The sequence below is a fragment of the Leuciscus leuciscus genome (genome assembly GCF_965113295.1).
Source record: "Leuciscus leuciscus genome assembly, chromosome: 3".
Classification (NCBI taxonomy): domain Eukaryota; kingdom Metazoa; phylum Chordata; class Actinopteri; order Cypriniformes; family Leuciscidae; genus Leuciscus; species Leuciscus leuciscus.
In genome coordinates this window covers 24,882,306-24,899,271 of record NC_138727.1, presented here as the reverse complement: position 1 = coordinate 24,899,271, position 16,966 = coordinate 24,882,306, and the positions used below count along the sequence as shown (strand labels likewise).

The following is a 16,966-nucleotide window of genomic DNA, read 5'->3' as shown; positions in this document are numbered from 1 at the left end:
GGGTATATACACTACTGTTCAAAAGTTTGGGGTCAGTAAGATTTTTTATGTTTTTAAAAGAAGTATCTTCTGCTCACCCAGGCTGAATTTATTTGATTAAAAATACAAACAAAAACAGTAATATTGTGAAATATTATTCCAATTTAAAACAGCTGTTTTCTATGTGAATATATAGTAAAGTGTAATTCATTCCTGTGATCAAAGCTGAATTTTCAACATCATTACTCCAATCTTCAGAAATCATTCTAATTTGATGATTTGATGCTCAAGAAACACTTATGATTATTATCAATGTTGAAAAGAGTTATTTACATTTTTATTTCATGATGCTATGATGAATAGAAAGTTCAAAAGAACAGCATTTATCTGAAATCTAAAGCTTTTGTAACATTAAACACTACCGTTCAAAAGTTTGGGGTCAGTAAGAATTGTAATTTTATTTTTGGGGAAAATAAATCAAATCAATACTTTTATTCATCAAGGACGAGTTAAACTGATCAAAAGTTACAGTAAATACATTTATAATGTTAGAAAATATTCTATTTTAAATAAACGCTGTTCTTTTGAACTTTCTATTCATCAAAGAATTTTGAAAAAAATTTGTACACAACTGTTTTCAACATTGATAATAATAATGAATGTTTCTTGAGCATCAAATCATCATATTAGAATGATTTCTGAAGGATCATGTGACACTGAAGATTGGAGTAATGATGCTGAAAATTCAGCTTTGATCACAGGAATAAATTACAGTTTAAAATATATTAAAATAGAAAACAGTCATTTTAAATTGTCATAATATTTCACAATAATACTTTTTTTATATATTATAGTTTTTTATCAAATAAATGCAGCCTTGGTGAGCAGAAGATACTTATTTTTGATAACATTAAAAATTCTTACTGACCCCAAACTTTTGAACGGTAGTGTATGTCAATTAATGTAAATGATATGCGTTATATAGTTAGTTTTATCCAAGGCTCAGCATACTGTATTTATAAAGTATAATTCACCCAAAAATTTTAATTCTGTCATCATGTACCCTTCATGTCGTTTCGATAAAAAAAAACTATGATTTTTGTTTAAAGGTCCCATTGCATGGATTAGTTTATTCTTTTAGAATGTTTCCTGGGGTGCCCTTATAATGTTAGTATGTTTTTTAGATCAAAAGTTGTTATAATTTAGAAATAAAAGGCATATTTCCTAGCCTGATTTTAGGCTCTGATTTGAACGCTCTGTTTGAAGGGGCGTGTCTGCTGTGAGACTTCAGTGTAAACGCCCACTGCTGTGATTGGCTGACATGCTTGCATTTTAAATATCTCGCATTACATGTGGAACTCTCTCGAAAACTTTTACTATTATAGCTATTATACGTTTTTACTATTACAGCTATCGGGATTAACGAATCGTGAGAAGTTTAAGTATTTAGATCTATTTCCATCACATAAAAGGTTGCAGTGATGAGCATTGAGCAGATGACAGCCTGTTGATCGCGTGAATGAAGATCTTATCATTGCAACGCAGTTTCTGCACTCTCACTAATGATTTCACCAATGCAAACATGAGGTAAGTACAGTATGAGCTTCGTTGTACAGCGTAACAGCGTCATTGATTTAATAACGAGTTTTGGCAAGTGTCCAGATAAACTTGCGCTGTGTGATTGACAGCTTGGGCGATTGGAAAGGGATTGTTCTTTGATTGCTTTCTGTATATATTAATCACAGTTTAAGTAAGATTATTTTCATCCTACTAAGAGAAACGACGTGAAGTTGATCGTTTAGTCACTGGCTTGATTTACTGATGCATAAACAGTACTGAACGACTTTGAGAGAAAGATTATCTGTCTGAACTTGAACAATTACACATCAGAAATTCACATAACCCACTGGTTCTTCAGAGGCTCGGGTGAAGGAACTAAAAAAATACTTTTGTGTTAATTTGTACATCCAAACACTGAGCAACTGCCATGCTTCACTCGTTTGCAAGCCATGATGTCTCTCGAGGAAAAACCAATATCGCGCTTGCGCAGCTCATTTTCTCATGGGCGGGCCAAATTCTTTTTGCGGCAAAGAAGAGAAAGGGGAGGTAACCTTTCCCCTTATGACGACATAAGGGGAAGATTTCTAGATTCGCCCGTCTGAGCTTTCATTTTCTCAAAAATACCCAGGGCTTGGTTTACACCCATCAAAACGTCTAGCCACTGGGGGACCATAGGCAGGCAAGAGAAACTCATATTAAGGTTAAAGGGGTCATATAATGGTACATGCACTTTTACAAGTTGATTTTACTGAAATGTGTGTTGGCAGTGCCTGTACACAACCATCATAAAATGATAAAAATCCATCCAGTGTTTTTTTTTTTTATCTCCTTATATGTTTTCCCCTTTCTCAAATCAAGCTGTTCGATTTTGTGACGTCACAAAATCGACGCTCCTCCCACGATTGTTGATTGACAGCAGCGTTTCAACACAGACCCGCCCTCGCTCGTGAGCAAGCTGTCTGTCATCATAGTCCGCGCAACAGCAATGCTTTCATGTTTGCGCGAATCATTTCACCAGACTGCTTTATAAACGAGAACATTGAAAAAAGTATTAACTCCTGTCCGAGTATGTGTTGTTTATGTGCCTAATGACTGTCAGTCTCACAGACTGGTTATTTTTTAAACAGATCAGTAAAATGTTAGTGCTTCAGCCCTGACAGTTGTAACACTGCATAGATAACGCTACGCATCACTGACAAGCCTACATTTACTGGAAAAAAGTTTTTCATGACCATTAGCTGTAACATCAATCTGTCAATGAACTACCGTATACATCAGTAACACATAGCGTTCGTATCTCACTACTCTACCCTGCCAGTACATACAAAGATAGATCAAAGTGACATTACGTTAACCAACCATTCAGAAACGTCCTGTTTTCCAACTCCGGTTCAAATTGATACGGTTGCACAGTGTCCTCAGAGACTCCCGCTGCCATTCTTCAAAATATAACGTTACCCTCAACTGTTGTCAAGGCAACACTCCACGTGTGCTGTTGTGGCAAAACGGCCACAACCGTTTTCTTACAATACTAATGAGAATTTTTAATTAAAGTATATTACAAACTTTTAATTTAGACCCTAAAGAATCATATTAGCTTGTACAAAAATGACATTATATGACCCTTTTAAAAAACCTCATAAAGTGACATTTTCATGCAATTGGACCTTTATCTTCCAAACACAAATTAAGATATTTTTTATGAAACCTGAGAGATATGTCCCTCCATTTAAAGTCCATTCCTCTAATACATAAAAGATCCAAAGAAAGGTCATAAATGCATCGTAAAAATAAACAATCGAGTGTCTAATCCAAATCCAAGTCTTCCGAAGAGACACGGTGGCTTTATATGATGAACAGATTTACAACAACGCACATAACCTAAACTCAGACGTTCAAATGCTTTTGTGACGTGCAAAAACAACGTGACAGTGAGTAAACAAGAATAAACATTTTTGGATGAACTAATCTTACAGTTTGGGAATAGTAATTTTGACACTTTCTTGCGATTAGAACTGTAATAGATTGCACTGATCATCTGAAGCACACATGCTGGAACAGCACTCCTCAAAGTGAAAGCGCAAAAATAATTTCTCTCACCATATCACATTTAGTATTAGTAGTATAATTATTCAAAGCGTTTTAGATGGTTCATTATTATATGTATAGTGCATTAATAGTGGGAGAGGCAGGTCATAGCAAGCACCGGGAGAGTCTGTGCGTGCGTAAAGAGATTTGTCTGTGTAAAGAGATTCAACGAATATCTGCATTGAAAGTGTGAGTACTGCATGAGGAAAAAAAACTTAGAGTTTCAGTGACATTACTACATTAACCTAACCCCCATGCACTGTCCGGTTCCTGGCGTCAGCCTGTAAGGCCCGGGTCAAATTGTCCCAAACTGGATTCAATATAATTACCCAAAAATCACACTATGAAAAAAAAATATTACATTATTAATTAAACAGTTGCTTTTGAATAGCTGTCTATGGATTAAATTGACCCACGAAAAGCAAGATCGTAAATTTCTGAATGCACATTTAACAACACATCAGCGTGTTGAAACTTTGCATGCATGTTCATGACCCTAAAAGACAATTTAATTGTATTTCAGATAGATTGAAAAAAGAAAAGATAGCTCATTTTTAGCATATGTGGCTGACAAAATATTATTCTGTACTGAAATAATTGGGGAAAAGCACCTTTTTTAGCTTCATTGTGAAACTGCAGCGTCATGCTAATGCAAAATAAATAGGATCTGTATTCTTCTGACTTCCATTTTTCCACGCTTACACTTTTGGCATGTTTTTTGCGCACAAATACGGCCAAAAATATCGCAGGCATGTGAACAGCAATTTGCAACTGAAAGCAACAGAGTCAGGAATTGCAAAACAGATTAATTGCGTAAAATCCAACTTTGTGTAAAAAAATAATCTATTGCAAATGTCTAAATGACTTCTTGTGTGCATGGGGCAAAAAAAGTTCCCGAAATAACCCGATTTGTACAGTTGCTTCTTTCTTTTACCTGCGCTTCCAGTTTTGGCACGATTCTCTCACTGATTGAGTTTTGCAAGCGTGAAGAGGAGGGCGGGTCCACCTTCTTCATGTAGCCAATCAAATTATCTTCTCACTGACTCAATTTATTCTTATCTGATTGGTTCAATAAACACGCCAGTCACCAGAACACATCTTATTCTTCATTTGGCTCAGAAACGTTCTTGTTGCCGAAATGGTACTTTTAATGCACTCATGGGCCTACATGCTAAATAAATAAACAAATAAATCATGATTGCTTAATAGGCTGTGCACCATTAGGCTACCTATATGAGTCCTTACTGAATTTCGAGCTGGTGTGTGAAGTGTTATGGAACTGCTGAAATTATAGTTTAAAGCTGCCGTCGGCAAAATTTTTTTGATCATATTCAGTGTAATCGACACTATAATCCGACAGAACAACATAAATAAGGTGGTTTTAGAAAAAAACCCGAGCTTCTAACTCCACCTGGAGCGTGTTATTTGTTTTGCAAAAATCCAGCGCTCCCGCTTCATCAGGTCCAATCAGCGCAGGGGGGTGTGAGATCTGACTGTCAATCACAGGTCGTGCACACGCCACAGATCCCCCCTCACTCGCGCACGTTAATATCACATGCACACGCCATGCCTGAAGTTCGCCTGGAGATTGCATGAAGCGTGATGGCTGAGAGAAAATCTACTAACAAGCTTCCAATTCCTCGGTTATTGCTATCTATGGATAGATTAGCCAGGGCAGCCTACCTCCGAGTCCATGGTGTTGATAGATGCTGAAGAGACGGACGCGTTCACAGAAAATCAGGTACACACGCACAGTGACGCACTGACGAGCACGACCTCGATGGGAGGGTGCTCGCTGGTAGTGGGGAGGGGCATGAGAGTTGTAAACATTCAAAATTTTGGCTAATCGACCCAATCTGCCAGACTTGCCGACGGCAGCTTTAAGCTTCAATCTCCTCCCGAAGATACATGAAAAAAAGTCAGTTGGTGCCTAAGTGACTACTTCACTCAGAGAAGCGGTCGATCATGACGTCACACCTACGTTTTAATAGCATCAAATAACTAACAAAAAACAAACTTACATCGGCGTGATAAAAACTGCCTAAATGACTAAAAACCGTCTTTGGGAAAAAATTATTTGAAGTGTAATTTGATTGTTCAGTTTGTCTCATGTCCCATTACATTACATTCATTACATTATTTTCCTATTATCAATGTAAAGCCGCTTTGGAACAATCTACATTGTTAAAAGCGCTATATGATGAAGATGACTTGACATGGAGAGTATATGACCTATACTGCATCCAGCCACCTAGGGGCGATCGAGATGATTTGGCTTCACTTTTCAGGACTTGTGTGGCCCGCTTGGTAAATACCCAATAAATACCTAGGCTATTTAAGCAAAGATTTTAGAAAGAATTATACATTTCACATGACAATAGTATATAGAAAAATAAGTGCTAAATTCTGCAGAATTGTATTCTGTAGTCTTTCAGTAGCATGCAAGTAAAAAAATAGACAAGTAAAGGAGTGCTTACTAGTGTACTCTTTCAATAGTATATAGGCATAAGCCCGCTGACAGAGCCATTCAGCATTTTCAGCTTTCTCTCCCAATGCCTCATTTAGCTCCTATAAGACAAGACAGATATACATTATTATTAGAGAAATTATATACACAAACACATTGACCCAGATTTATTTTCTCTAATATTGTGAGAATTAAATGATATATGTATGATGATGACGTGTTGGATGATGAACTATATATATGCAAAAAATTAAGGGGATAAACTTCTCTGTCACCCCAAAAACACTCTTATAGTGAAAACATACACACTTGGGTCAACTACTTTTTGAATATTGTGCAATTGAAAACTTGAGCAAATAAAAGATACATCAAACTTTTGTATTTTACCACCAAACTCTAGTGATGTCAAATGTACCTGTACACTGGTGCAAAGTGATAAAAAAAAACTGAGCGCGAATAAGTCTGTAAGTCATAATTGAATTGACACTCTTGAATTGAAACAATAGCCGCGTTTCCACCGCAGGAACTTTCCCCAGGAACTAGGAACTTTGGGCTGGTACTCGATGTGTTTACACCGCAGGAACCAGGGTCTAAATGAAGTTCCGGGTAAATATTTCCCCCTCCGATAGTCCCTGCTCATGAGGTAGTACTTTTTCAAAGTTCAGGAACTTTCAGGGGTGGGACTTGTGCGCTGCACAAGCTGATTGGTTGTGTTCACGCCGCATTTTGGTTGGATGACTCCACGCAGCATTTATTTATTTTTAACCTCCCTTTTTAAAAAATCTATTGCAGTTCATGTCGTGGCTTCATGCAGTAAGAGTTGTCTGTCTGCAAATATGGAATTTAATAAAAAAAAACTGGTGGACTGGCGACGAGTTTCAGGCTTTATTAAGGGAATTTGTGGAAGAGGAAACTTTCTGCACGTTCGTCCCAGCCATCTCACGGTCAATGTCCGCAATAGCTGATAACATACAAATTTTATATCTAACGTTAGCATTGCGAGCTTACTGAACACGCTTTATCAGTGCTCGTCTCTTTTCTGCCACAGCTTTTATTATTAAGTCATTATGTTTACACATTGTCATCTATTGCAAGGCACTCCAAACCATGTTACAAATTTACTATAACAGGATTGAAATAGCGCTTTGAGGTTAGTAACAAACAACTATTTACAAGACTGTCACTATTTATGATTGATAGACGGGGTTAAGGCTTTTTTTTAAGCGTATTTGCGAAAGAGGAAATTTTTGCGCGTTCGTCCCAGGCATCTCACAATAACTGATAACATACGTTGTCTAATTTTATACGCATACGAGCTTTCTGAACACGCTTTAGTATCAGTGCTCGTCTATTTTGTTTTGTTAATTACCTCGTTAGTAAACCAATACATAACTGCAGCAGAGTTTGAATCTCCTCCATACTTATTATAAATGTGGTGCTCAAAACTGATTACTGTCCGTCGCAGACTGGGAGGAGCAGTTGCGCGCAGTTTACCTTCCCGGTACTTTAGACCGCGGTGTAAACGCAGAAAGCAACCGGTCTGGGGCAAAAAAAGTTCCTGGGAAAAAAGTTCCTGGGACAAATTGTTCCGGGTAATTTCGGTGGAAACGCGGCTAATATATCCCTATGGAGCTATTCACACCAGGCATGATCAATCACAGCCACCACATATGAAAACTAAAGACTGTAAGCTTTCAAATGATATATAGTTTGTCAATATTACTTCAGGTTTTTACTAAGATATTATTGTTCTAAATATATATGGCCGACACTTAAGAGGTTAACTAGCCTAAGAATTTTTTTTTTTTAATGGGATGGCAGACAGCAGTGTAAGTAAAATAATAGATATACTAGATGTAAATAGTCTATTTACAACATGTTTTGGAAGCATTGATCATCGTAGCCAATTACAGACATAGTGTATATGTTGAAAGCGTGAACACAATGGCCAATCAGAGATGTTTAACCCTCTGATGGTCTTTATTTATGTCTACACTCGTGTTTTTTGGGGTCTCCAGAGACCCCAGACAATAACATTTAATTTTGTAACAAGATAAAAGTTCTTGTTTTTTTTACAAATGTAATTTTATTCTGTTTGTTAATGTTTTTACTCAACATTTGTGCAGTTTTTGGAGAATTTATGATATCTTTTAAATTTCTATAAATAAATAAATAAATATTTATTTAAATAAGCTTTTTACAAAAAAACAGCATTTGATGTAAAATTCACTTTATAAAAGACCCAGATTTCTAACTTTCATTCATGGGGATAACATGGATCATTTTAAATGGTTTAATGTAACATTTATGCCCATTTTTTGGAAAATTCAGTTAAAAAAAAAAAAAAAAAAAATCACTTTAACCACTAGATGGCCATAGAGCTCCACTATATGCTATTCGCTATTTGACTACCTGAAAGATATCTTTTCACAAGTTGGATTCAGTTGGATTCATATCTAAATATTATAAAATCACAATTATAACAAAAATAAAATATTTTTGTCAAAGTTTAGCATTTTTTTGTACAGTTTTTTTTGTATTTAGTTTCCATAGTTCGACAGATATCGTGATGTATCATTCTACGATTGTCTAGCAATATATAATGATTATTGCAAAATTGCTGTATCGTGACATTATTGGTATTGTGAGCCATGTATCGTGTATCGTATCGTGAGGTGATATCCACCCCTATTAAACAAAAGGATAAAAACTAATTACACAAAATTACATTTTATTGTGCATTATGTCCTTCGGATGAGACGTTAAACCGAGGTCCTGACTCTCTGTGGTCATTAAAAATCCCAGGATGTCTTTCGAAAGAGTAGGGGTGTAACCCCGGCATCCTGGCCAAATTTGCCCAGTGGCCTCTGTCCATCATGGCCTCCTAATCATCCCCATACTGATTGGCTTCATCACTGTCTCCTCTCCACCAGTAAGCTGGTGTGTGGTGGGCGTTCTGGCGCAATATGGCTGCCGTCGCATCATCCAGGTGGATGCTGCACATTGGTGGTGGTTGAGGAGATTCCCCTTCTATGTAAAGCGCTTTGAGTGCAGAGAAAAGCGCAATATAAATGTAATTAATTATTATTATTATTATTATTATTAATGAATTATGTATTTATTATGCAAAAGCACATACTCTCTTTCTCCTGCTCTCTCGCCCACTCAAACGGACACACTGACACATGAACATTGTCAGCGCTGCTCTGACGATTTCATCAGTAAAATAGTTTAATAACTTAAAAGCTACGTGACATATCTCACTACTAGCGAGGTAATAACAGGGCTGTTCTTGGAGCAGATATTGATGCTGGTGTTGATGGTATTGATGACAATGTTGAGAGATGCATAGATTCAGGTAATTCAGACTCTCTCTCTCGCTCTCTAATAACTGCATTAATAACTGCATTACTCTGCTATCTGTGGCTCAAACCTACTAGCTCTAAAATTATGTTTTGGAATTAGCAAAGGAGGACTGGGATTAGATGTGCAAGAAATTAGTCCTACACACAAGAGCGTTTTAAAAAACAAAAACCTGACAAACATCTTGAAATACATCATATGAACAAAACATTTTCGAGTCGTGGCTGCGTTACCACCTTGTGTATGCATTATTTTTCTAATAATTCAACAGTCCGTCGTCAATTATTCTTTGCATGAGTTTTTAAGAAGAAATATAACAATATAATAATTAGAAAATAATAATATTTTTATTTTACAGAAAACGACACTCAGTTACTAACGTAACCTCGGTTCTCTCTAGAGAGGGAACGAGTGTTGCGCAAGTTTAGCTTACGCTACGGGAAAACTCCTTTTCTCGAGAATACTGAAGAAAAAAATGATCCTTAATTTTTTATAATTTAAAACGCATTTGCTGCAGCAGCAGACCTAGGCTCTGCTGCTCTGCTGCAACCTATCAGTGCGTCTGCCATGACTTCAGCGCCAATGGGAAGCTCTCCCTGCGCTACGTCATGGCCCGCCAATATGGGTGTGGCCTAGGCCTATAAATACCCATCACTATGATTTCAGTCGACTGGAAGCGAAACCATGACGCAGCACAAGCACGGCAGGTTACGCAACACTCGTTCCCTTCTCTAGAGAGAACCGAGGTTACGTTAGTAACCGAGTGTCATTCTCTTACGAGAGTACTCTCGTGTTGCATAAGTTTAGCTTACGCTACGGGAACCCCATGTAAAACGCTGCGCGTGCTAAGATTCCAACACAAATGTCCCAAGGGCAGTTTGCCCGGGGCTTATGTATAAGTGGAATAAACGCATAGCGGCAGAACGACTCGGGTATTATGAAGATAGGTGCTTACACGTATACAGTTAAGGCAATATATTGACTGATATATTGACGGCAATATATTGACAGATTGACTGTTATTATAGAAACAACTGTTTACATATGCATCTTGCACTACTACCTTGACTGGAATATGCTCAATTTGCACTGCCGACTGTTTATTTACAGTACCGACTGTTTACATATACATTTGCAATACCGTACTTTAACTGTAATATGCAATTACTTCCACTGCACTTTCACTCGGATAGCTTCTGTCCAAACTTTATTTGCACTACTTTAAATCCATTGTTATACTGCTCATTTTAGCCTAACTTATACATATATCTATTTGTAAAATTCTGTTTATAGTAATAGCCATCTGTATATTATGCTCACATTCTGTTTATAGTAACACCCATCTGTATATATATTCATAGTACATATCTATCTGTAAAATTCTGTTTATAGTAATAGCCATCTGTATATTATGCTCACATTCTGTTTATAGTAACAGCCATCTGTATATATATTCATAGTACATATCTATCTGTAAAATTCTGTTTATAGTAACAGTCATCTGTATATTATATTCAGTACATATCTATCTGTAAAAATTATGTTTATAGTAACAGTCATCTGTATATTATATTCAGTACATATCTAGCTGTAAATTCTGTTCACAGTAATAGTTATCTGTATATTATATTCATAGGACAAATCTATCTGTAAATTTTTGTTTATAATAGTATTCAACTCTATATTTATTCAGTACATATCCATGTTCTGCACTTATGGAACCACTGTATATCCTGCACTTGCTGCTATTGCACTTCTGGTTAGACCTAAACTGCATTTCGTTGCCTTGTACCTGTACTTGTGTAATGACAATAAAGTTGAATCTAATCTAATCTAATATATCAACCTTGAAACTGCATAGGCCCACAGGATGTTGCAATATATCAACAGTCTAAGCAAACTGAGTTGGGTAGACGTTGTTAATATAGCATATTCAGACTGAGAACAGCCTAGCCTGTAGGGCAAGCACTTCTAGGTTGTAAAACCTTATAAATGTAGACAGGAAGGCCCAGCCTGCTGCCATACAAATATCTTGAAGTGAGACCCCACTTGTCCAGGCCATACCTCTAGTAGAGTGGGCCCTAACACCCAAGGGGCAATCCAGGCCCTTGGAAGCGTAAGCCGACGCAATAGCGTCTACTATCCATCTGGACAGGGTCTGTTTTGAAATGGTGCCCTTTAACGCGGCCACCAAAAGAAACGAAAAGCTGCTCTGTCTGCCTGAAGGCAGCAGAACGTTCCACATAAATCCTCAAGGCCCTTACTGGGCAAAGGAAATTAACCCCATCCTCACTGTCGGATGCAGGGAGGGCTGACAGGGAAATAACTTGCGGAGTCGCAAGCACCTTCGGGACATAACCGTGCCTTGGTTTGAGGATGACCTTAGAGTCATTAGGCCCAAATTCCAGACACGAAGCACTCACCGAGAGTGCTGATTTGTGCTGAAATGCTGCTTTGGCCGCCACATACACCTTGAGTGTGGATGGGGTTCTCCCGCTGTCCAACAGCTCTTGCAAGAAAGAAAGCACCACCGTAACCTCACAATCTAGCGGGTCCAATTCATGAGCTAAACACCATTCTGCGAAAACTGACCATTTAGACGCGTAGAGCCGTCTAGTAGACGGAGCTCTAGCCTGTGTGATCGCGTTCATCACTCCATCCGGGAGGTGAAATGGTAATAATTAATCGCCCACACATGTAGGGCCCACAGCTCATGTATGGGTGCCAAATTGCGCCCTCTGCCTGAGACAACAGGTCCTTCCTCAGCGAAATCGTCCATGGAGCTGTGTTCCTCAGTTCCATCAACTCTGGGAACCAAACTTGATTCTCCCAGAGCGGGGCTACCAGGATTATCGAGCATTTGCACTCCCTGACGCGCTTGATTACCTGTGGTAACAAGGCGACCGGGGGAAATGCATAGAGAGGGCGTCTGGGCGTCTTGGCCAGTGCGTCCCTTTCTTTTGAAAAGAACATTGGGCAATGAGCGTTGGCTTGTGATGCGAATAGGTCTACCTCCGCTCTGCCGAAGATGTCCCAGATGTTTTGTACCACCAGGGGATGCAGGGACCATTCCCCACGTTCAGGACGCCCGGGACATGCGCTGCTCTCAGCGAGCACAGATTGTGTTGGGCTTATATAAGGAGGCGTTTTGCTCTCGCAAAAAGGCTCCGGGACCTGAGGCTGCCCTGGCGGTTTATATAGGACACCACTGACATGTTGTCTGTTCTGACTAGAACGTGGTGGTTCCTCAGCACAGGGAGGAAAAACTGTAGGGCGTTCTCGACCGCTTTCATCTCTAGATAGTTTATGTGCAGACGCTTCTCTGCGTCTGACCAGAGGCCCATCGATGGCCTCCCTTCGTAAAGAGCGCCCCAACCCGTGTTGGAGGCATCTGTCGAGACTACTTTGACTGCTGAGGCTAAGCCCAGGTTCACGCCGGACTGGTACCAGTCGGCCCTCGTCCACGGTTTCAGTGCTGCCGCGCATGTCCGATTCACCGTGAGACGCAGCAAACCTGATGCCCACGCTCGCACTGGAACACATCGCCTCAGCCATAGCTGAAAAGGGCGCATGTACAGCAGACCCAGCCGCAGCACCGTGGAGGCTGAGGCCATAAGACCCATCATCCTCTGAAACACTCTGAGGGGGAAGGTTCCTCCCTACTATGAATGTCGCTGCTAGGCGCTGGATTACTGCCTCGCGTTAGGCGCGCCGAACATAGACCTTGAGTCCAACTCTATCCCCAGAAAGGACGTTTCCTGGCTGGGAGATAGATTGCTTTTGGCCCAGTTGACTCTGAGACCCAACTGTTCCAGATGGTCCAGCAATAGCGCTCTGTGCAATACCAATTCCTCTTTCGACTGCGCTATAATCAGCCAGTCGTCCAAATAGTTCAGAATCCTCACGCCCCTTCGTCTGAGGGGCGCGAGCACCGTGTCCATGCATTTCGTAAATGTACGAGGTGCTAAAGACAGGCCAAACGGGAGGACGGTGTACTGATAAGCCTGGCCCTCGAAGGCGAATCTCAAGAATGACCTGTGACGGGCTGCTATTTGAATCTGAAAGTAGGCGTCTTTCAGATCCACTGATATAAACCAGTCCCCCGGTCAAATTCGAGCGAGGATTTGTCTGGTTGTGAGCATTTTGAACGTGCGTATCATAAGAGCTTTGTTCAAACGCCTGAGATCTAGTATGGGGCGGAGCCCGCTGTCCTTCTTCGGGACTAAGTAACGGCTGTAAAATCCCAACTCGCTCTCTGCCAAGGGGACGGTCTCTACCGCCCCTTTTCTTAGCAAATTCGCTATCTCGGTGCGAAGTAGGTGTGCTACTTCCCGATTCACCGAGGTTTCGACCCGGGCTGTGAAGCGCGGCGGTCTGCGAGCGAATTGTAGCGAATAGCCCCCTCTCACAATCTCAAGCACCCATTTTGAGACCCCTGGAATCGATTCCCACGCTTTCGCGTGAATGGCCAGGGGTAGAATGAAATCTGGGCTCCGGTCGCTGATATTCAGGGACACGGGAACCCGGCCATGATGACATACTTTGTTCACCAAGTTCATATTCAATGGGGCAGTCGGCACTTCGTGCAGCGGCTTTGTAACTAACATCCCGGCCGTAGAAACGGGAAGGTGTTGTATTACAGACAAGGCTGTGTGAGCTCGCGGCACGAGGCACGGGGTGCTTCGTAACACAGATACAGTCGTGTTCATAGGTAGGGGTGGGCACTGTACAGTGGGCACATTCCCTACACGTGAAACATGAACGGCATGAGCCGGTTTGACTGATATGGTGTGAGACACTGCGTGGGTACTGCTTATGTGCAGGGGTGAACACTGGGTAGTGGGCACTTTTCCTACACTAAGCGGTCGAGCGGCATGAGCCAGCTTTACCGTATTCGACCCTGGATGAGTGTGAGACACAGAGAGGGTAGTGCTTATGTGTAGGGGTGGGCACTGGGTAGTGAGCACATTTCCTACATACAAAACACCTTCGGCCTGAGCCGGAATATGACCAGACATAATGCTCTTTTTGAGATTTGTGTGGGTCGCCGTGAAAACGGCGTTTGTGTGCAGGCGAGCGAGTTGAGGAACCAGCTCGTTGGCCGCTAAATACACTCTTCGAATCGCCTCTGTTGAGGGGACTGAGAGAGTGGGTCGTGCCGATTTCGATGGCAGTCCGGCCGCAGCGGGACTTGGCCATCGGCGCCTTCCTAGGGGGGCTAGGAAGACTTAGGAGGCTCAAAGTTCGGCGCGATCTTGGGCCTGGGTCCCCGGGCTGGAGGCGGTCTGCGTCGGCTAGTGGAGTGCGAGCGCTGACGTTCCTCCCGAGCCTGGCGATGCTGTGCGGCAGGCGGCGGAGGCGGTGGGGGCGCTGGTTTCCTTAGTGCGACCCGCTGCGGAACTGGAGCGCCGCGGCAGAAAGTGTCTCATGGCCTGAGACGCCTTCTGTACTTTGGAATAGCGCTCAGTGAAGCCCTTCACCGAGGGACCGAAGAGACCCGAAGGGACTGGAGCGTCCAGGAAAGTGACGAGGTCAGAGTCTGACATGTCGGACAGCGTTAACCACAAGTGACGCAAGTGACGTCGGGCCAGCCTCGTCCAGGGAGCGGAGAAGGTTGGCCTGATGTATTTGGAGAATCGCCATGGAGTGTAACGCAAAAGCGGCTTGACCGGCGGCAGCAGCAATGCCGAAGTGGTCCGGCAGGCTTTAGTAGGCAGGCTTGACTTGGACCGCCATCCCGCAGAGGGCGGACACAAGTGAATCGCTACCGCTTCCTCGACCGGAGGAATGGAGAGATATCCTCTTTCCTTGGCGTCGTCAACCGCGGAGAGCGCCGAGAAAACAGAGAACCACAGCCTGGCCGAATACGGGGCTCCCCACGACCTGGAGAGCTCGTCATGTAGTTCGGGGAGGAAGGGAGCGGGCTTCAGAACAGGCGAAGAGCGGCGTCCTGGCAGGAAACAGCCCTCCAGCCTGTTGGGCGCAGGCTCCTGGGGCGCGGTCCACTCAAGGCCGAGGTCCTCCACGGTTTTCGTGAGGAGGCGGAGAAGCTCGGCATCGACCGAAGCCCTAACGCTGGACTCCCGTGTCGACGGGGTGGGACGCGGGGACTCCGAGAGAGAGGCTCGTGGGGAAGCTGCCGGCGAGGGCTCTCTCACCGAAGTTTCAGGTGGCCTCTGAGAGCGGCGCTTTTTTTTACGGCGCGGCCCAACAGGAAGCATCGGAGGGGCGGACTCAGAAGAAAACAAAGCCTGTCGAGCCCGCAGGGTTGAAAGAGGCAGTGTTTCGCACTCACGGCAGCCGGCGTTAGCAAGCACGTGGTCCACATGGTCCCGGCCCAGGCAGGAAGCGCACAGCAAGTGGCGGTCCTCGTTGCGGAGTGTGGCTCGACACGAGCCGCAGGACATGGTGGGCATTTATAAATGCCGGCTCTTTTAGAGAAAACGTGTGTGTCGCAGCGGCGAACACACACGGAAGCGAAACAAAGGATATAGGCGCCGGATAGCACAGCAGGCACGGCGAGTGAAGGCGGCAAATGCAGCCGGCGTCCTCTGCTCGAGCTCGTCCTGCTAGATGCTGTTCAACGGCGCAGCTTCTCAGGAAGATCCAGCGATGTGAACCACTTCGCTGAAAGGAGACGAAATCATAGTGCAACCCGAGCGATGGGTATTTATAGACCTAGGCTACACCCATATTGGCGGGCCATGACGTAGCGCAGGGAGAGCTTCCCATTGGCGCTGAAGTCATGGCAGACGCACTGATAGGTTGCAGCAGTTGCCGCAGAGCAGCCAATAGGCTTGCGAGCTGCCTCGCCTAGGTCTGCTGCTGCAGCAAATGCGTTTTAAATTATTACAAATTAAGGATAATTTTTTGCTTCAGTATTCTCGAGAAAAGGAGTTTTCCCGTAGCGTAAGCTAAACTTACGCAACACGAGAGTACTCTCGTAAGATAACTTATTTTATCACCTGTTAACATGCATGCAGCCTATAAATCATTAGGATTTATAAATAGGATTTATTATAAACTATTATATTATTATGATAAAAATTCTTATTTTTTGTCAGGAGGTATGCAAAATCAAAAGTCCATGTCTTTAGGAAATATAAGCTTCTTATGCATCCACTGTTTAAAAAAAAAACTCTTAGGTACACTTCTGTACACTGGAGAAAAAACATGGATTATCATTTTTACTACGGCTGTGTATTGGTAACAAATTCATGATACGATACACATTATATATAATGATACGGGTCTGCACTAAATTTCAGTTTAGTTTAACAGCGGTTTATTAAACTCCACAATATTCGGAGGGGCTTGCAATTTTTCTAAATTGCCGCAGATTTCGGGCCTAAATTTTGTGTCATCGCAACACACATTCAGCCAAATCCAACTTCGAAATAGGTTACGTACGTTAAACTTGAACCGATCGCTAAACTTGTTTGCGCTGTTGATTCGGCAATGTATCGGTCACTACAATTCAGTCAACAGTTCAGTTTATCAACAGTGCCT

At 42.1% G+C, this 16,966-nt stretch overlaps 1 protein-coding gene and 1 long non-coding RNA gene across 8 annotated transcripts in view; one reads left to right on the top strand and one right to left on the bottom strand.

Annotated features, from left to right (window-relative positions):
- The window catches only part of LOC309495645, a 77,131-nt gene extending 71,033 nt beyond the window's left edge, over positions 1-6,098 (top strand). Inside the window, exons 2-3 of the long non-coding RNA XR_014204750.1 lie at positions 1,089-4,920; positions 5,506-6,098. This is a non-coding gene — a long non-coding RNA (uncharacterized lncRNA). The remainder of the gene's footprint in view (positions 1-1,088; positions 4,921-5,505) is intronic.
- The window catches only part of sugt1 (SGT1 homolog, MIS12 kinetochore complex assembly cochaperone), a 144,223-nt gene that overhangs the window by 110,985 nt on the left and 16,272 nt on the right, over positions 1-16,966 (bottom strand). For all 7 annotated transcript variants that reach the window (XM_082165402.1, XM_082165405.1, XM_082165403.1 and 4 more), the window contains exon 4: positions 6,105-6,195. In XM_082165402.1, the coding sequence (XP_082021528.1) occupies positions 6,105-6,195 (91 nt within the window). The remainder of the gene's footprint in view (positions 1-6,104; positions 6,196-16,966) is intronic.